General features: G+C 42.6%; 1 protein-coding gene across 3 annotated transcripts in view; it reads right to left on the bottom strand.

Annotated features, from left to right (window-relative positions):
* The window catches only part of CA10 (carbonic anhydrase 10), a 454,702-nt gene that overhangs the window by 273,861 nt on the left and 159,145 nt on the right, over positions 1 to 21,696 (bottom strand). For all 3 annotated transcript variants that reach the window (XM_045836822.1, XM_045836824.1, XM_045836823.1), the window contains one exon: positions 7,148 to 7,290. In XM_045836822.1, coding sequence (XP_045692778.1) covers positions 7,148 to 7,290 — 143 coding nt within the window. The remainder of the gene's footprint in view (positions 1 to 7,147; positions 7,291 to 21,696) is intronic.

Below are 21,696 nucleotides of genomic sequence, written 5' to 3'. Positions count from 1 at the left end.
CATTTAATTCTTCTCGCCACCACTTTGCTTCTCTTCTTGGGTACTTTGCCTTCTCAATGTCTTTTCCCTTAGTTCATCTGACCATCAGCACCAAAGACCTGACAGTAATATCTCAGACACTGTCTTTTGGGGAAGGTTATTGCAGGATAATGACCTCATTTATCATGGACACAGTACTTTATGCAGTACGATGGAATTAGGCTGAATTTGTCTCTTGGTGTCTTCCCTGCGCTATTTACTCATACTGAGCACATTATCCTTTAAATTCCTCCACCTTTATGCATGTAGTGACTTTACAGGACATCTAGTGCAGCTTGAATCTGTGCAGCTTTTTATAAATATATACCTACCTGTGGGCTTTCCCCTTATACCTACTGAATTTCAACCTTTTACAATGGGGATACTGTCTCGGCGGTTCTGTATTCTAATTCTGTCATCCAAAGAACTGAAATCACTTCCCCGCTCTGCATAGAGGTTACTGATTCCAGTGTGACTATCAGCCTCTTTGACAGAGAAACTCACGTGGGAGCTCTGTTTTCTCACTAATGGCACCAACACCTCTGGTGTAGTTGCCATGGTCTACATGTTTGTGTCTCACCCAAGTTCACATGTTGGTATCCTAACCCCAAGTAGTGGTATTAGAAGGTGGGGCTCTTGGGAGATAATTAGGGCACATGAGCAGAGCCCTCCTGATCAGGACCTTTATAAGAGGGGCCCCCACAGAGCTCCCTGGTCCCTTCCACCATGTGAAGACCGTGAGAAGGCTCCAGCTACAAACTAGGCATTGGGCCCTCAGCGGAAGGCAAGCATGCTGGTGCCTTGATTTTAGCTTCCCAGCCTTCAAAACTGTGAGAAACAAATTTCCATTCTTCATAAGCTCCCAAGTCTGTGGTGGTGTGTTACAGCGGCCCAGACAGACTAGGACAGTAGTGAATAATTAAGGAGCATTTTCTTCTCTACCTGACACATCAATGCATTGTCTCCCACAATTCTCCCCACCACAGCCCTGCGAGGTGGGGACTGTCATGATCTCCCTTCGCAAACGAGGAAACCGAAGCTCAGAGAGGTTGGGCCTCTCGTATCAGGTGCTCAGCGGCAAACCTAAAATTTGAACCCAAAGCAGAACATCTACAGACACCTGTCCTTGCCCAAATGGGGATCTATAAGGTCTTAATGCTCCTACTCCGTGAACCATAACTTTAAAAGACCTCTTCTTGGAAGTCTCCACTCACTCTCAGTCTTACTTTCTCTGAAACCACTTGTACACTTCACTTCTCCTTTTGTCCTCCTCCTTGGCGACGAGCCCTCTCGCTCACATCTCTTAAAAACATTATTTCTCAAAAGACTCCCTGTGCAGCCACATCCGTATGTTTAGCTCCTACCAGGTCCTTTTTTCTGTACCATCGTTTGTAATTGTAGTACCATAATTTCATTTTTAAGAGCTTCCTAATCCTCTAGAGTGATCTTCAATGAGGTAATGAGATCATATCTATTTTAACTATGATATTTCAAACATATGCCTTTTGACGGCCTAGGAGCCATGTCTGACACTTTTTTTTTTAACCTTGGCTACCGTGTTTTCTAAGATGACATATCTACATTCTCCCAGAATTTTACTCTCCCTTCCACATCACTCAGCGGCTTTGCCTTGTTGATTACAAGTGAATCCAAATAAAAGAATCTTTTTTGCTTTCTTCTGAGAAAGTATATTATTCATATAGTGGGTCAAGCCATTTATCAAATCACCAAATACAGATGAGTAAGAATTGCATTCAGTTCTTCGTCAGCTCTTAAAGATCTTCTCTGTCCCATGAACACACATAAAATTGTATGTACCATTTCCATCCCCAAGCTTCAGTGTAAGAAGACCCACGCATGGGACATAAAGACAACTAATGAGTTCCAAATGGGTAAACATAGTTATCTGTGAAAGTTTATTATCAGTTTCCCAATAAAACCCAGCACCTCAGCAACATATTTAGATGGCAAAATGGATCTATTTTTACTCTTTGCTTTAATTGCACATGTAGAGACAAAATATCTAACATTTAAAGTCCATCCTACCAACAGTATTCATTCTACCTACTTTTTCCCATGGTAGCTCATATTCTCGCACCTCTGTAATGCCTGCTTCGACCAACCCAACTTCTTACCCCCATTAAAATTAGTGCCGAATTGATTGAGTTGCTAATTAATCATTTCACTGCTTCTTTAGTATCTATTTTACTATTATCTCAAACAGTGATTCAAAGTTGGTTACCATTTAACCTTTGTATCTCTATACTTTCTCCCCTAATATAACATAAAGTCTCACTCATAAAGGTTTTCAGAACATACTGCTGTAGACACGCCATGAATTGCAACGATTTATTGTGCTCAAGTAAATTTTGCTACAAGGTTTGTAGGAAAACTTAAAAATAGAGAAGTGATAAAATTTTAAGCCACAAACCAATTCACGTACCTTCTTTTTTTCTTTTTTACAATTTGTTATTTCAACCGTGTTTTAGGAAAAGTACTACAATGCCTGGAAATTAGTTTCCAGTGACAGATTCTGTTGAGAGCGTGGTTACTTCTTTCATCATGGGACTTTACTGCATTTTTCCCACCTTAAGCCAACACAACTTTTGACTAATTCCACAAAAGCCTTTTCCTTGGTAATCAAGAATAATCTGGTTCAATTCAAATCAACAAGCATGACCATGGATATCTCTAGGGATACAAAAAAAATGTAAGAACACATTTGTCTTGAGGAGGTCTTAATCTAAGACAGGAGGAGAGAAGGCAAGTAAGACTCCAGGCCAAGTTCCAGGTCCTAAAGAAAATATAAACAAGGTACTCAAGGAGCCAAATGGAGAGAGATTTCACCATCAGCTAAAGGGATCAAGGGGGCTTTCATGGAGGATGGAGCACTGATGCCATGAAGGTTGCATCATAAAAAGGAGGCATGTCAGGTGACGAGTGTGCTGTGGCCAAAGTACCTATCACAGATCTTGGGGGAAAGGCGAGATACTTCCAGTCTGTCCTTGATCCCATCACCTTTTTCATTCAGCCGCCCTAGCCCACTCCCCCTGGCAACCATCAGTCTGTTCTCTGTGTCTATGAGTCTGTTTGTATTTTGTTTGTTCATTTATTTTGTTCTTTAAACTGTGCATATAGATGAAATTGTATGGCATTTGTCTTTCTCTGTCTGACTTATTTCACTTAGCATGATACCTCCTGGTCCATCCATACCATCACTAATATTAAGTGGTTGATTTTAGTTAACACATCATCAGCAATTTCCAAGTCATTAACTACTGAGATGTTCATTTTCTTAAAAGAGCCACAAGATGAGGAAGGAAGCCAAAACTAATTTTTGGCTAAAACAGTAGAATCAGCAAGTGATATTAGACTCAGTGTCAATATGTTTTTTTCTCCTTTTACATATCTTAGATCAACAGAGAGTTTATCTATGGACCACATCACCTCCATGAAAGTGAAACTTACCTGTTAACCTGCAACCCTCAAGCACCCACCTGTATCAGGAATGCTGCAGGCAACTACCTAGAGGAATTACTGTACCCCAAATCATCAAGTGAGACTACCCATATTTTGCTGTGAAATAACATTCTCATCCTAAATGTTATTTTCAAATCACTAAGAAGCTTACTTATGTGAACTGCACATGAAAATTCATACACAAACATGTTATGTATACTCACTTTGGTCTGAAGAAAAAGACAAGGAAAGTCAAAATACATGTATATCTGTACAAGCTCAATCACTAACAAAAATCTGTATCTTTAAAACAGGCTGAAACTGGGCTTAAAACTCCAGTTACGTGATAATCCAATTTCACGTAGAGAGAAACTTGCAATGAACTGAGATCGTGAAGGAAGAAGTATCTCCACCTGCTCCCTTTTTGATTCCTGAGTTGATTTAGAAGCTTTATCTAGAATAGATTAATTAGACCCATGACTTAAAAAATACTTAGACTACTGGAAGTTAAGTTTAATGGTGCCAAGAGTGGGAGACTGGTTCCAAGACAGAATCTTATATCCACATGCAACCCAACTCTAAGAGAGTATTGTTTGCAGCGTACAGTTATTTTGGATTTTTGCTGTAAGAGTCCTATATGTCAGACATGAACTGGATACAAAATAACTTTTCTTTGAGAAAAAAAAATGAACACCGCTTAAAAACTGCCATTGAAAATAAGCGACTTAAAAGGAAAAGAAATCTCATTACTCAAATAAAATGAATGTCCTCTATTATACCCGAGACACAACATTTTTTGATTCTCGTTTAACTATTATTATTCTTTGAATTCTTGCACTTGGGCTGAATTTCAGCCCTTGCTCCTGCTAAGAACAGCCATCAATTCGTCCTCCCTGCCCGTGCCAGGTCAGACACGTTAAAACAAACTCAGCAACACAAGTCGGGGGCTGCAGCAGAGCTGCTTCATGGGTTTGTAAATAAGAAACATTTCAACATAGCAACGAATATGTTCATGCGTAAAAATGCGACATAAAACACAGAGATGACTGGGATGTATTCAGCATGCTGATACCTAGCTGATCCCAGACTTTAAAATGTGCCATCTTGCCCAAATCCTATAAAGCCTCCCAGTCTTTTTTTTTTTTAAGATTTTATTTATTTATTTTTAGAGAGGGAAGAGAGGGAGAAAGAGGGAGAGAGAGAAACATCAATGTGTGGTTGCTGGGGGTTATGGCCTGCAACCCAGGCATGTGCCCTGACTGGGAATCGAACCTGCAGCACTTTGGTTCGCAGCCTGAGCTCAATCCACTGAGCTACGCCAGCCAGGGCTGAAGCCTCCCAGTCTTGCAGAAGTTTTTTTTTTTTTTTTTAAAGCCTTTTGAGTTGGATACACATTTCCTTCAAGGCAAAACTAAATTAAGAGCAGTGATCTGAATCTTCACTTCCCAAATAAGTCTCCGACTCATTAAAAGTCACCTTTCAAACGGCTCGCCAACACGTTTTTGCTATTGTCCATCAGGTTTAGGCATTTCATTACCAGTTATTTCCTCCTACGACCTTCTATGTTTTCTTTCCCACCTTTCACGAATGCAAAGGGACCCATCAGACAGCTCTCAGCTCTTCAAACCGCTGACAACACAAATCGTGCCAGATATAAATATTTACATTGTTTAAAGTAAATGTTTCCAAAATTCCAAACTCCATTGCGTTTGAAAATTGACTTGGATCAGGTACACTTTATGGAATCAAAAATTTAAAAAAACCCAAAACCCTTGTCAACAACCAAAAACATCAAAACAAAACAACATGAGAATGATTTTTACCACCAGGCTGTCTCTCAGTCCCTACTTCCCCAATACATTTTAGAGAAAAGCTGTCTTAAAATGAGGTGTTTGTCCTTTCATATCAACATTTTCCTCTAAGATAGTCTACTGAAAAAAGGGAATTATATATCCATTATTTTTGGTAGCTTGTCACCTTTCCATCCCACTCTTAGCGTACCATATGTTTTATCTAAAAACACTTGAAACACTTGTTCCCTACACAAGTAGGAAAAGAACCTACTCCCTTAACACAGCCTTGGGGTCCAGACTCTGCCCTCCTCCCGCATCCTTAGGTCCCCACCGCCTCCTCTCGGGTCTCCGTGCGTCAGCCTGGCTGCCCATCTTTCCAACAATGTCTGCAAGTCAGTTATCAGCCCTCATTCTGCTTTGGGCTTTCCCCTTTTTTTGTAATACAATTATTCCCTCCATCAGCCTCCCCTCCCCCAAGAAAGAAACAATCATTGAGTATTTAGTTAAAACTGAAGCTTGCCCTTCTTAAATACTGGTCAGTGAACTTATCCATCGTGACTTGACTCGAATGATTCCCCTTTTTGGAGAGCAGCGTATGTAGAACCTACAAGAAGTTCCTTTCATGGTCCATAAAAATGATCCGAACAGTAATTAGGCCTGGCTTGTTTGCCCTTGAATCAGAGCAATGAGCTACATCAGCCAGATAGGGTGTTGCTACGGAAATGCTTCCCAAGTTATATTTAAAGTGGCGCACAACTACTCCACCGCTCAACAGCCTTGGTCACGTGCAAGGTCTGTTACTGCCTGCCTTGTGATCTGAGTCAAAGTTACTAACATTTTGGTTAGTCATTAGGTTTTCCTTTCTTTTCTTTTTTGGTGATGGTTATGTGATAGAAAAAAATATATATTCCAATATATCCGAAGAAAACCAATTACTTACAAACTCCGTGGTAAGGAAGGTGAACAGACTGCGTAAAGGAGGGGAGAGCAGAGCCCTAGGAACCCACGCCCTGGAGAACCAGCGGCCAGCAGGAACAGAAATGGTCCATAATTGTGAGCCCAACGTCTTGCTCACGAATGATTTTCCATTCCTCTTGAGTTCCCAATAGCTACATCACCTTCAAATACAATTTTCTCTGTGTGTGTTTTTTCCCACTTCCAACAATCTACTCAACAGTAAAAGGTTGTCAAATAGAAATGAACCAGCAAGAGAAAGGCTAGATTCCAGCGATGAGAAAACCCCATGGGCATAACGTTATGCCCTTCCCCAAATTAAGGAGGAGCCCAGCATGAGGGCAGGAGCGGGGAGGAGGGGGAGGAGAGGGATGCTGGTGTGGGAACCACACAGCACAACTCAGCATTTCCGTGCAGCAGTTAGGATTCTTAGCCAGCAAGGTCACTCAAGGAAGATGAATTACTGATTTTCTTATAAATCATCTAGGGTGATATTTGTTTGTTTTCTTCCTAGGATGATAAACATCTGATTTTCCTTATTCAAAATTTTATTTTCACTTGGTTCAGGTCAAAAGAAGCCCCAGTAAAGAGGTTTTGGGGAAAAAGGATTTTCCCAGCATGATCTGCAGACAAGGCAACTCCGTGTACGTACTGACCTTCATGGGGGACCAAGGGATAGAACCCCAGGCAACCTCCAGGGAGTGTAAAGTAATTAGAAACACGAGGGTTTGAGTAGGTTGGGAGAAAAAGCACAATTTAGACATAATTCTATGTACTGGCAGTAGGCCTGGGCTCTGTGGGATTATTCCTAGGTGAGAAGAAAACCCAATCACAGAGATCAAGGCTGGGAGGATTGGCTTTCAGAAGCAGCATTGCCACACCCCGCCCCTCAACTTCACAATGGAGGCAACATGGCTGCTTACCTTCCTGCCCCCCGTGTTGATGCGAAGGGACGTCAGAAAGGGGTCGAAGATCATGTGGCTGGTCTCTATGTTGACCGGCGACTGCCGTTTCCCCACAGAGCAAAGATTCCAAGCTGAGTTCACCAATCCCCAGAAAGAAGGAACTAGAAACAAAAAGAAATTGTAGAATTAGGCTGGGTAGAGGGTTGGGGAGACAACATAGAAAGAACTATGGTACAGAAGCGGTAAAATCAAAGAGTCCCCCAACATTTCCCATCCACGGAGATCATTGGGTATTGCAAAGGTATTTTCTGGGCCTGAATATTAAGTCACGAATATTCAGATTAGGACGAATATCTCTAATTTTTAAGATCAGATTTTCTCATTTCAGACCTGTTCATCTTGATGGCCTCTTTGATGGGTACAGTTAACACTGATGCCTCAGTGGGAAGGTGGCACAGTCCAACCTTATAACATGTCTCAGGTACACCAAATACTTAGCAGGTCTTGAGCTGATGCTCTGGTTTCCCACTGGGCAGGAATACTGTGAGAATCGACCTTGTCCTATATAACAGAAAGTGGCATTTGATACATATAAGTTGATATTCTGGGGGTTGTCAAGATCAAAATGAGGGAATGAATTATTTTTATGAGCCTCAATCAATGCTAGACAGGAGCTTGGCAACTTGACTTTGTTTAGCCCAGCACTGTGTCACTAACCTGATGCACCAGCGGCTAAAGAACTTCTTCATTTGGTAGGCAGAAAAAAATGGCCTTGAGTGTGAGTACAAACATCCAAAAGGAAACTGTCTACTCATCTTCAGTGTCACATTAAAACATCTATGAAAATAAATTTCAATGGCGATTTCCAGTCCAACTTTATCTTGTTTAAGAAAGGTGGCAGAGCAGGGGTAAGCCAATTTATTAATAATATTACTGCATTACTCCATGTATGATGTGTACCCACATTTTTGTGCTCACCATATATGGGATTATGTGATCATTATACCAATGTATAATTCGCATCCTCATCTTTTCCTCAGAAATTTGGGTAAAAAAATACACATTATATGTGGCAAAATATGGTATGTCAGTGAAGATCAGAGACACGTCTTCAGCCTTTTCTAGTGCCTCTCAATATCTCCACTGAGGCCCTGGGCCTGTATGTTCTCCACATGCCCTTGAAATTATATAACCATCATTCATTCATCCACCCACAGCATGCATCAGCAGGACAGTTAAATTGCATCACATGTCCAGCCCTGGGCTGTGTTGAATCGTGAGGAAGGCAGATACACAGAAGAACAATGGTCACACAGCGGGTAGAGATGTGAGGTCAGGTCAAGGGTTTACCAGCCTCTAAATGAGAGGTACCGCACCCTGCAGCAGTGGACCGATTCCTCCCGAACATGGGCTTAACAACCAAATCACAACCTTCGCCAATGTACCTTCCTCTCAGGAACTCAAACTTAATAAGGCCTTTAATTGGCCCCAGTTATCTTTCCCACCATGCCATAGATGGAAAAAACTAAGGCAGGAGAGGGGTCTGGCAAACACTTGCTAAAGATACTATGTAAGAGACCCATAATTCATGAAAAGAATTGGACTAATCCCATCTACATCCAAAACTCTATGACCTTTTTATTTGTTACAGGCAACTGTGGAGCAGAAGTGGAGAGAAAAATTAAAAACAAGTTGCTCATGCCAAACTCTGGGCTTCATTGTGAAAAGTGGCAAACACCTAAATTGGTTTAATCCATCTTAATAAGCCTCTGGTGGCTTTATTCCCTTTAGTTGAAAGAGTTTGAATTGGCTTTCCAGTCATAACTGGTTTTCAAAATGGCAGCAAGGGCAGGAGTTACGGAGGGAGGAAGAGAAGAAGGAGTGGAGGGAAGAGTAGAAAGAATATAAACATGTGTTTCCGTGGCACTCTCATGTCCCATCCTCACTTAAGCTATGATATCACTGCAAGTCGGTTAACATCTTTCGAAGTCACTTAACATCCTTAGAAGGTACCACAGCCTAGAAAAATTATAATAACAAAGAAAAGTATTGCATTAAAATTTTATTTTAAAATATGTATATGAATGTCTGTCTTCTCTAAGCTGCTCTATGAAAATCACGGACTTAATTCTATACTTATTCCTTAATCATCTCAAGTTTATTATGAAAATAAAAATGTCCATCTGCATGTGCTCCCGCCCCTGATTGTCGGTGATGCCCGTAAAGCGTGCAAATGTGGGGATGCGGGGACAATGCAGTCACAGCACTGCCACAAACCAGCTGTGTGACTGCGGAGAAGTCGTTGGTCCCTGAGGCCTTGCTTGCTCTCTGTAGCCCCTGTGGTAGGCTGAATAACAGCTCCCCTTCAGAGTGGCCCACGCCTGAACTCCAGAACCTGTGAGTGTTACCTTGGCAGCCAAACGTACTCTGTGGAAATGATTAAGTTAGGGATCTTGAGATGAGAGATTATCCTGGATTATTTGGGTGGGTCCAATATAATCACAAGGGTCTTTTTTATTTTTAAAAGGGAGGTGAGAGATACAGAGAAAAGAGTTAAGGATGAAGAGAGAGGTCAGAGAGGACAGGAGACACGGGATGCGAAGATGGGGGCAGGGGACACAGGGAAGATGCAGGTGGCCTCTAGAAGCTGGAATGGACAAAGAAGCCACACACAGATCGTTCCCCTAGAGCAGGGGTGTCCGACCATCCCAGGATGGCTGTGAACGCAGCCCAACCTAAAATTGTAAATTTACTTAAAATTTTATGAGATTTTTTTGTGATTACATGTCATAATGTACTTAATGTATCACCCAAGACAGCTCTTCTTCTTCCAGTGTGGTCCAGAGATGCCAAAAGGATGGACACCTCTGCGAGCTTCCAGAAGGAAGAATGGCCAGCTGACACTGATTTTAACTCCGCAAAACTCATTTCAGATTTCTCACGTCCAGAACTGTAAGACAATAACTTTGTGTTGTTTTAAGCCACTAAGTTGTCATTATTTGAAACAGCTGGAATAAGAAACTAATGCAACCCCCTGTGTCTTTAAAAACTCTGCAAGACAGTAAGCTCTTTGACAATCAGGCTGGCAGTGAGTCTGGGGGCCTTCCCGGGAAGGCAGCTGCATGATAAACGAAGTTACAGCTGGTGCACATTGCATTTCATCTACTCCCATGAAAATCATTAACAAAAATAATTCCAGCCCTATACACCGACGGTGAGACTGCTGATATATGGCAAAGGGGGTAGGCAGATAGTGCTGTGTCTCACTGATAAACGTCACACCCTGAAAGTACCCCCACTAAAACACAACAGCAAAACTTTATGCGAACATCTGCTTTGGCTTTTATTGGGCATGGCGCTCTTTATGACAAACAGTTCCCGGGTTTTATATCCCCACTTCACTGTCGAGGCCTCAGTGTCTGGTTTTAAGCTCCTGCTCAGCCCACTCAGGAATAACGGAGGAGCTCACGCCCCTGCTCAACTCGGCCGTGTTTCTCACTAGTTCCACTCCTGAAGGGGTCATCTCAGTTTATTTTCCACTGGATTGCTGATTTTTAAATCTGCCATAAATTAATAGTCTTTTCAGAAGTAGATGCCACTTTAGAGATCATCTGATCTAAATCACTACATGAAGTTGAGGCCAGAAAGGCAGAGGGGAAGGTCCTCAACCAAGGGCCACAGCAATAGGTAGAGAGAGACAGGACAGACAGAGGAAGGACACGGGTCTCCAGGTTCCTCGTGTCACCATATCTCCACTGCTCTCAATCCCTCCTCCCAAACAGGCTCCACACATGAGCCGACTATCGTAGCCATGGAGTTTCAGAGCTCACTGTTGCTATGGTCCCCGTAAGACTTTTGCTACCATTTTTCTTTTGATAAATCAGGACTAAGTCACATTAGTGCCCATTTTCTTGTCAAAATAAATTTCAAGTGCAAAGATTCTAATCAAACTGCTTTAAATGTCAACCATCCCAAGTACAGTTAAGGTTTTTAAAAAGTCAGTGAAGTTTGGCTGGATAGAAACAAGGCTTGCATTCAGGCCAGAGAGGATATGTTTGGGTCTCATCGGCGGGAGGAGGTCCCCGAGGAGACTTGAGGGGGTTTACTGCTTATGAAGAGCTGCTCCAGGGGTCCTGTCCTGGGGCCAAGTGGACTGGGCGAGACTCTAGTCCATATGAGAGAAGTCAGTGCTCTCAGAATCAGTGCTAAGTGTTGGGACAATGACAAAGGTGTGTCAAAGGTAGTCCACGGACCTCAGATGCCAAATGGACCAGCAATGGGTCTGCAGATGTGGTGTAATTTAGGTTCTAGGTGTAATTTGTACTTGAGCGGGAAGGCCCGTGCTTACTGGGGCATGGGCGTGAGCTGGCAGGATGTAGTCGCAGAGCAAGATGGAACATAGGAACCAACATGTCAAGATTTAGAGTAAGAAGCACTCCCTCTTCCAGGCCAGGTAGCTTGGCTGGTTGGAGCATTGTCCTCATGTGCCAGGGTTGAGGGTTCGATCTCTAGTCAGGGCACATATAGGAGTCAAACAATGATGCATAAATAAGTGGAACAACAAATCCATGTTTCTCCCTCTCTTCTCTCTTTGACTCTCTCTCTCTCTCTCAAATCAAGAAAGGGCAAGGGAAAGGGCAAGGGAAAGGGCAAGGGAAAGGGAAAGGGAAAGGGAAAGGGAAGGCTCCCTCTGGGTTTGTGCAGAACTCCCAGTTACCCCCAGGATTCTGATACTTAACTCTCCTCCATATGATTGATTCTCGGGTTTATAAACCACCCCCCCCCCCCAACCGGGAGCACAGGTGCCATTACAGAATGCTATGGCACTGCTTCTATTTCCAAGTTTGGACAATTATTGTTGAATTATTTTCCCCTTAGTCTCCATGGTTGTCCCAATAAGTCAAAATTTTAAACTTTCTGTTAGTTTGTAAGGCAACATAGAGTGTACTTACTAACTAATGCTGTGTCTATTTCTACCTTGACTGATACAACTTATTGAGAAAAATATAAGTGTAAATAGAGTAAAATTGAGTGAGAATCAGTTGAATTAATGGACAACGAATCTGAAAATGTTTGGAAAGGATCATCCCTGGCCTTTTTTTCCCTGTAAAACCTTCTAATTTACATAGAAACCAGAACATACACTAGACCTGGATATTTTTGCAAATTAATTTTCACAGAGCCTAAACAATGGAACTTAATGGTTGAATCACAGCTCTGTGTTATCTTGCCAAAACATTTCCCCAGGACAATGCTGTCATCACTACCTAAACCATAAATCCCACACGGTCTCTTGGCTCTGGGTCCAGTGAACTATGTCAGAGGCTCAGTGACTGTGATTTCAGCTGCTTAAAAGAAGCCTTGGGAAACCTATCAGCTGCTTGTTCAAAACCAAACAGAGATGCTCAAGTTTCATTTATTAACACATCATGATAACCCCCAGACAAAAACAAAGTTCTCACCGAGACAAGAAATAGGTCAGGAGAGCAAGGAACCAGAGGAATCAAGCTCGACCTGGCGAGTGAGTATGTGCCTCCCTGACACTTATCCTTCAGAAGATGCTCCAGAGTCAGTGCAGGCTTCTAGGCATCCTTCTCATTCATGCACCCTCAATTGTCATTTGTCATTTCAGTAGAATTTGCAAAGACCACGCTGCTGTGGAGAGGGAGGTCATCCCTTGGGATTCATTTAGGCAGCTTATGTGAATTTGCTAAATTCTCTGAGAACAAGACAAACTCAATTAAAAAGTGTTTGCTGACAGCCTGCAACACGCCAAGCATTAGGCTCGACACCGACGATTCACTTAGCAAATATTTACTGAGGACTGACTACAGGCCAGATACCGCTATCAGTTCTGGATACTCAGTGAGGAATGAAACGCCCGTGGTTCCTGCTCTCATGGATCTTGCAGTCTAGTGGAAACTGTGGGAGATACTGTTTCTCCCCATGTTTACACATGCATATCTATGCAATTAGGACCTGTGGTAAGTATGTGGTAGAGACCATGAAGATGGTAACCAATTACAGAATAACGCATGGGTGGGAAACATAGTCCAGGTGGGACGGTTGAGGATGATTTCTCTGAAAGTGATCCCTGGCACGCCCTGGAAAACCTGAGAGGAGTCTTTTCTCTAGTGGCAGGGGAAAGGATGTCCAAGGCAGAATGGAGGAGCAGTTCTCAGCAGAGAACAGCTTGATACGTTCTAAGGAACCGAGGAGAAGCCAGTTAACTTGAACCAGATGGATGAACCAGATGAGAAGAAAAGTGAGACGAGATGAAGGTGACCAGATGAACCAAGGGCCGATGTTCAGGGCTCTCCAGACCACAGTAAGCAGTTTGCATTGTACTCTAACGTATCAGAAAGGACTGAGAGTTTTAGGCAAGGAAGTACCATGGTCTCATTCATGAATTAAAAGCATGTATCTGTTTCGATGGAATACAGCCAGGAGTGAGCTTGATTATCCTTGGAGTAGTTTGAGTGGGAAAAGAATTGGTTCCCAAGCAACACTGGGAGTTTTACCTGAATTTAGTCCTATTGCTTTGGGTTTGTTTAAATTCTACCTCAAAGGCAGAACTAATTGAATGTTTTAAAAACTATTTTCTTCAACATATGTGCCAATAAAATGGCACTTTCCTAGGATCCAACTAGTGCTTTGTAAGTCATCATTTGAAGCCAGGACTATTTTCACCAAGAGACAGCTCAGGCAATCTATTCTTGCTTTCAAGCAATAAACCAAGTCCCCAACTTTTGGCCAAAGGAAAGCAAATGAAAGTTGGAAAAATGAATGCTGGCATAAAACATACCTTCAGTGAATTCAATCCTACAAATAAAGCCTCCCACTTCGATACAGCAATCTCTAGTTTAGGGTTATAGAACACGTGAATACATTTTAAATAAGAACTCATATCTTTCCCTTGCTCTTTTCCTCACCAGTGCTGATTTACTGTCCTTTTCCTTTTTCTGAACTGCAATAAATTCCCACTTTGAGTCATTATTAATGAGCATGTTTAAAATACCCACTGCTTCAGGCCTTTGGCCCCTTGATGATTTCAGATTTATTTCACAGGGGGATTGGCTCAGAATAACTCCTTTGCTGCTGAATTCTTCTTCCATCGCTAACTAAGACTCCCCATTCTCTGACTTGGGACATTTAAGGGATTGCCGATATATTATTTAACACATGATCATTAATTTATACATTTATCTAAAACTATTAAAAGAACATCCCAAATAAACCATATAAAAATGGCCCCACTCTTAAGGATACCCTGTCTATTGGGAAGATGGGCAAGCTAACAAATAGTTATAACAAAGCATGGTTAAGTGTTATAATTAATGGTTGTGAATCTTAAAAGTTACCATCTAAGAAGGGAGTAAACTGACCCTGATCCTTTCAAGTGCTAGGGTCAGCCTTCCGATCTGAGAAGACACGAGTTCAGCCTGAAAGCATGAGCACAGGCTGCAAACCACGTAAGTCTTATAACCAGTTAAAAGACAAAAGTTTCTCCTCCCAAGGAGAAACGTGCAATTCCTAGCAACTGAGGCCAATCATCACTGAGGTTTGAACAATGTTATGCAGGGAGCGTTTAAGCCACTGGATCTTCTGACACCTCCAGCTTGGAGAGTGATTATTGTGTAGGAGGGAGATCATGAGACACTGTATTTTCACCTTGAGCAGGTTGGCTAAACATCTATAGACTTATTTTCTCCATCTGAAAAATGGGGATGATCGTTACTTCACAGAGTTGTTGGGAAGCTTAAGTGACAACATGCCTACAAAAGCTCTAGCCTGATGTTTCTTCCGTATTAAGTGCTCAGTGAATGTTCAGAGGGAGTCAGGCGAGGGGGTGCTGGGGAATGGTGTGTCCACTTAATTTCATACTTTTAATAAGCCATGTGCAATTATTTCTTGGCTCCAAAGAAAATCATTTTAACTTAGTTTTTTTTCTTTTTTTAAAGAGAGAGAGAGAGAAACATCAATGTGCGGTTGCTGGGGGTCATGGCCTGCAACCCAGGCATGTGCCCTGACTGGGAATTGAGCCTGCGATGCTTTGGTTCACAGCCCACGCTCAGTCCACTGAGCTACTCCAGCCAGGGCTTAACTTAGTTTTTGAAAGTTGCTGGATTATGTTTGTATGGCAACTTCATCTTCCTGTTTTGCTCGGTGCCAATGCGGTGACTGGCTTGTATCCCTGAAAACACATCAGCCGAGGGTGAGGAGAAGGAAGGAGGGGGAAGTGTCCATTTGCTGATCACCCACCATTTAATAAGCTCTGCGCAAGGGATCTGGCACATCTCATGTTGCTTAATTTCCCCACACTTCCGTGAGATAATAATATTACCTTATTGTATAGATGAGAAGAAGAAGACTTAGCAAGGTTATGTGACTTTCCGAGGTTGGTGGGCCAGTGAGTAAAGAACTAGAACTTGAGATCAGTTCCTTTCTTTAAAACAAACAAAGTAATGCACTTGTGGTAATGTGTCAAACAAACACACAAGTGCACAAAGCAGGAGGTAAACATCTCTCTCTCCTTCCTTCCAGGGACACCTTTAAGGTAATCGGTGTGAAAAACATTGTTCAACGACATCTCACGCTCTGCTCATACAGATGCACCCAAATACATGCACATACATTAAGAAAGATTCTACTTATAAAAGTACTTGTTTCAAGTAACAATATGCCAGGAATGTCCTCTGTGTCAGTCCTCCGCAGAGCTACTCATTCATGTGGAAGGCTACAGAGATGCCATAATTTGAGGCACCTTACTGTTCTCAACCATTCCCTAAAGGAGAGACATTAAAGTTATTTCCATGTTACTTTAGCATGAAAATGAATGCTGGAATAAATAGCCTCGAACACATATTTTTTTTTATCCTGGTGCTTTCATTTCAGGCGGAAAGATTCCTAAAGGTAATATTGTTCAGTCCAGGTATACACATGCTGTATTTTACCAGATTCTGCCAGGTTACTTTGAGAGATACTGGCAGTATTTAAGCTCCTATCAGCTGCTGTGAAATGCCCATTTGCCCTTAATCTCCATAGCAGTGGATATTATTTATTTGTGGTAACCTAACAGGAAAAAATGGGATTTCATTAATTTAATTTGCATTTCTAAACTCCTTCTGAGGTCGATACTTCTTGCATGCTCATTAGCTATTTGCATTTCTCTTCAGATGGTATTCCTCATGTATTTTTCTCTGGGTTATTAGCATTTTCCATACACATTTTAGCTGTCATTTGAATGGTAGCAATATTAACCCTTTGTCATGGGCTATAAACATTTCTCCTACCTTAATATCTAGTTTTTAACCTCATTTATGGTATTTTGCTATCGAGGAGTTTTTAAATATTATATGATTGTATTTACTGATCTTTTTCCTTCTAAGGTTTCTGGGTTTCCTGTATGGTTTAAGATTACATCTCCAACCACAGATTGTGTAAACATTTTCTTCAACATTTAAAGAAAGTTTCATTGTTATACCTTTTAAAATTTGATTTTTTAAATCTATCAGAGACTTAGATATGGTACCGTCATGAACTGGTTCTGTGCCAGGGGCTGGCCCTGCGCCGGGACAGTCCGGGACTTCTGGGCTCTTGCCTCGTGCAGGAAGGAACTCCAGAACCAGTGAGAGTGAGAGTCAGTTTATTCAGGTAGAGGAAGAGGCCAGGATGCCTTGCTGTGAAAGAGGCAAAAGTGTATGTCTGAGTGGGTGCAGGCAAACACCCGAGTGAGCTGCACGCTGGGTCAGTCAGTTCCTGGCATTTTATGTGCTTCCAGGGGAAGGTTGTTTCTGAACTGCGTGGTGCCAAATTCTGACTCCGCCTTCTGGTTGGGAGTGGAGGGTCTTGCTCCTAATATGATCCGTTCTGGAAGTGTCATGGTGTTTGACCCCCTTGGCCCTTCTACTTGTAGAATCAGTTTCTGCAACAGGGTGCAGCCAAGAGGGGGGCCCCAAATAGGAATTTGGAATGGGGCCCAGAACTCAAGGTGTTCAGGAAATGTTAGGATGTCCTTACCCCCACCTGCAACAGGTGTGGGTTCCGGGGGTTGTGGGGGAGGACAAATGGAGCAGGGCCATCGAGAGCTGTTTCGCATAGCAACAGCCTTGCAGCTAACCTCTGGTGTGGTCATTTAACATATCTATAACCTTTAACTGGTTGCATAGATATATTAAATAGCTGTGGCCATGCTCTGAGCCAGGGGAATGGAAGTAATTTCCCCACTAAGATGTAACTGGGGGCAGGTCCCCCAAGTTACAGTGCCTGTGTGGGAGCTTGGAGAAGATTGGCTCCATGACATGGGGCCACGCCTGCCCAGACTCAGGATGGCAGCCCAGTAAAGCTGGAAGGATATGAGTGCTGGCAGGTGTTGCTGATTGTAGGAGGAGTCAGAAATGGGGCTGCAGAGGAAGATTAGCTCGGGGATTTAAACCCAGACGCCGCAGCCATTGCAGGGGAGAGTCACATGCTTCTGGCAGAGGGAGGACTTGGCTGTGGCACTGCAGAAAGGACCACATGGCTTTGGACATGTAGAGGAGAACCACGTGGTTTTGGCTGAGTGGGTACTCTCGTGGCCCTGGGAGAGAGAACCACAAGGCTTTGCCAGAGTGGGGACTCCTGCAGCCCTTGTGCAGAGAGGACCACACGGCTGGGGCAGCGGAGAGAGAACCTCGCAGCTTTGCCAGAGTGCATACCCCGGCAGCTTTAGAAGGGGGAACCACCACCCGGCTTTAGCAGAGATCCCGGCGACACAGCTGATGGTGCCAGGAACTGAGGGAGGCCTACCAGCTGAGATGGATTACTGGGAAGAACCCAGGGCTGCCTGAGCCACGGACTTCTATTTCTTTTCCTGAGATACGGTACCCTAGACTGGGCAAAGGGGGGAAGGAAGGACTGTGTGTATTTATGGGTGTTTTAAGGGACTTTGGGATTTTAATGAAGACATGAGGTCATTATTTTAAGTCTGTATAACATTAAATAAACATTTCCTTTCCTTTTCACGAATCTCTAACATTGAGAGATGTCTTTCCTCTGGCGGTGGACATGACGAACCTGGGGGGTTCCTTTCGGGTAACAGTATATTGTCCCAGGCCTCCCCTTGTTGTTCTGCAACATTTCCATCATGATGATGGTATCATGAGCCTTGGGACTGTTCTCTGGTCAAGTTTTCCTCCATTTTGGATTGAGCTGGTTTTAACCAGTCCTTCCTCTTGACCTCTGCAACCACGAAGGAATCTTCTATGAACTATTTTCCCTTTGTTCATGTGTAGAGGTGGAGGCTCTGATGATAAGACCCAGCAGCTGACCGGCCTGAGATGTCCTCTCCTACCTCTTCATTCCACTTGTCGGAGTTTCCCTAACTTCCTTCTGTCCTGCCTCAGCGTGACAGAGCTCGTATATGGTATGACAAAGGGGTCTAAGATTTGTCCCAAATAGAAAGTAAATAATGCCAGCATCTTTATTAAGTAAACAAAATCTTTCCCCACCAAACTGAGTGTTATTTTATCACATATTAAGTTTCTATATTTATTAGACTTGCTTCCAGTCTTTCTAGAATATTCCACCTATTTGTATATTTCTGTCAGTGTCCTATTGTTTTGAGTATAGTTAACATAGGATAATTTACAAGATAATTAAAAAAGCCTGCTCTCTTTCAATGGGAGCATAAATGCCTGGGTTCCAGGGAAATTTCCTCGGATTAGTGACTATAAGACTTTAACACAAATGTATTCTTTGGGACACCAGGTCATGAGAGGTTATCTGGCCTATCTTCACATCTTTAGGTAGTTATGGACTTGAATCATACTTGACAGTGCATGCCCCTTTCCTCAAAATGCACTAGAAGTGTAAAAAAATACACTCAGAGAAGCTCCAAAGTGGACCCTTGGAAGACACAGCAGTGTGGTGGAAATAGCACTTAGGGCTAGAGGAGTCGGGTCTTGGGTCTCTTAATGACAGTCACATTTATTGAACGCTTACCATGTGTTGATCACCATCCTGGGTATTTTCCATTCATTACTTTATTTAATCACCTGGGAGGTAGACCTTGTTATTATTTTGAGTCTTACAGGATCTTACAGGAATTTGAAGCATAGAGATGTGAAATAACTTGCTCAAGATTTAAACAAACAAACAAGCAAACAAGCAAAAGAGACAATTGGTAAGTTGTAAAATCAGAATTCAAGACTCAAGGCTATCTGGCTCACATCCTTGATCTTAACTCCTGTATAATAAATATTTCTCTCTATCCTGGTGCACTGAGTTGAACCTGACACATGTTCTCTTGTGCTTCAGTCTCATATATAAAATCAAGATCATAAGAAGATACACTTCCCTGGGTACTTGTGTCCATCTAAATGACGGTAAATACTAAAAAGACAAAAGTAGCAACAACCATCACAACCATTTCCATTTACTGACTGAGTCGTAGATTATGCCACTGGACGCAGACGGGAAATTATTCATAACTGTAGTTCTCAAGGGTGGGTATCATTTTTTCTGATATTGCAGAGAGGGAACTGAAGCTCAGAGCATCGACTTACCTAACTGAGAACAGTTAAATTGTACAAAGCTGAGCTGTTGACTTGAACCCAGGCCTGATTCCCATCCTCATCCTACTCATCCATTCTTCACATCCAATGCAGGGCTGAGCTGAACTCAGCTACCAGCATCATTTTCTCCTCAATATTTTGCTTTCTCTGAATTCATCTGTCAGTGAATCAGGCTGACTCATTTTTGGGAACACAGGAAGTCCTAAAACACAGCCTGGTTTATGCAGACCTTGAGCCCTGTGTGCGTGTCTCAGGTTTAGGATTTCACCTAACGACGGTGTTAAACATTATCTGGTTGAATTAGGGTGGACATTTTTCTTGCCCCATGTAATTACTGGTGTTTCAGATGAAATCTGAAATTAGTTTATTGAAGCTGGTAATTGAAACCACAAAGGGAGGAATATCTCAATGCATGCCAATAAACCAGCCCATTAATTTTTTTCCACCTATGCGATTTTGAAAAAAGAAAATGACCAGGCTGATGCCTCTGGATAACTGCAGGACCTGCTTGAAGTTTACACAAAAGCTGCATCCTCTTGGTTAAAAAAAAATAAAAGCCCACATCAGTCATGCAGAAATCAGCCAGGGCATGAGAATCAAACACTAGGGAAGAAGCATACAGCCACCGAAAGTAAGTGATCTGCTTCAGCCTCAGAAAGTTTTGAAAAATTCACTACACAGGACCAGGCAACAGTCACCTACAAATTCAAAGATGTAAAACATTTTAAAGTCCTGCAACACATCTGGACACCTTGAAATCAACTGTCCTTTATCTATTTGACTACGTAAATACTCTCTCTCTCTGCTAATTCTCACTACCTCCATATGCACCAAATTATCCCCTTGGACAAATGTCAAAAGTGGGCAAACGATGAAAGCTCTGCCGCCCAGATGCGGGTGGCCTACCCTCACAGCCCGCCCCAGAGCGGGTATCTCAGCCTTTTGCAACTTCTCACTGTGTGCACATTTGTAGAATCCTACAGAAACCTCCAGCTGTTCTAACCCGCCTAGAGTTTGACAGGTAGTTAGGGCATTTTCTTTATCATTTGCAAAAATAATAGGGCTCAGTTATCTTCTGACACCTCAGGAACAGTATTCTTCATGTGATCACTGAGTCTTGGGGCCCAGACACACGAGAATCAGTCATTAAACAGAGAACAAAAACACGCATAATCTGTTGGTCTTTTCCCAGTTTTGTGCTAGGATGGATTGTCCAATAAATCTGCAGTGTATTTTCCATTGAGATGCTAGATTTAGCTTCTATAATATAGTGACTTCAGCAAGGCATTCAACTTTTCTTAACTTTCCTATTTGAATTTTGCATCAACACACTTCATATTAGCAGGTGAGAAAACATACAGGCATCTCACTAACTGTACATCTCTATCATCCTCAAAAATTTAATCAACAATCAAATCCGGGTGAGTTCTTTGCCTAGAAATGCTCCTGTCCAACATAGTTACCACTACCCTAATCCTACTCTCATACACATTCATTTTTGCAACAACTCCTTAGATGAGGTCCCCAGCCCCAGGGTCAGTCCCACGTCACAAATGACATGAGAGCACGGCAGACACCCGAGGGGTCAGGACTGGCAGCTGGGTTAGATCCGTGGTCCACAACAGAATTTAGTGCACAGTGACGGTCAGGATCAGGTTACTTTAGACCTGTGTTTCCTCGGAGCCCCAGATAATGGTGATGCCCCCATTATATCCCCAGTTCCCATTTTAATGCTTGGCACAGAGTAGATAGTCACCAACTATTTGTCCAGTAGGTAAATGGATAAACAGATGGATGGATGAAAAAAAAAGCAGGGCCATGCTGTCTGCTTTGCATTCCATTTTCTCGCTAGTGCTCTGATGCGGCCTTTCAGTACAGTCTTTCAATACAATTTGTGGGATGAGTGGATGTACGCTTTCTGTTCCCTTTCCATACTCTCAACAACACAGTGTTTTCGTTCCTACTTCTGTGCTTCTTCCCCCTCTAAGCTTCACTACGGTATAATTGACAAGT

The sequence above is a fragment of the Phyllostomus hastatus genome, unplaced genomic scaffold (genome assembly GCF_019186645.2).
Source record: "Phyllostomus hastatus isolate PE091 unplaced genomic scaffold, TTU_PhHast_1.1 phas_contig_210, whole genome shotgun sequence".
Lineage (NCBI taxonomy): Eukaryota > Metazoa > Chordata > Mammalia > Chiroptera > Phyllostomidae > Phyllostomus > Phyllostomus hastatus.
This window is presented reverse-complemented; position numbering and strand designations above follow the sequence as displayed.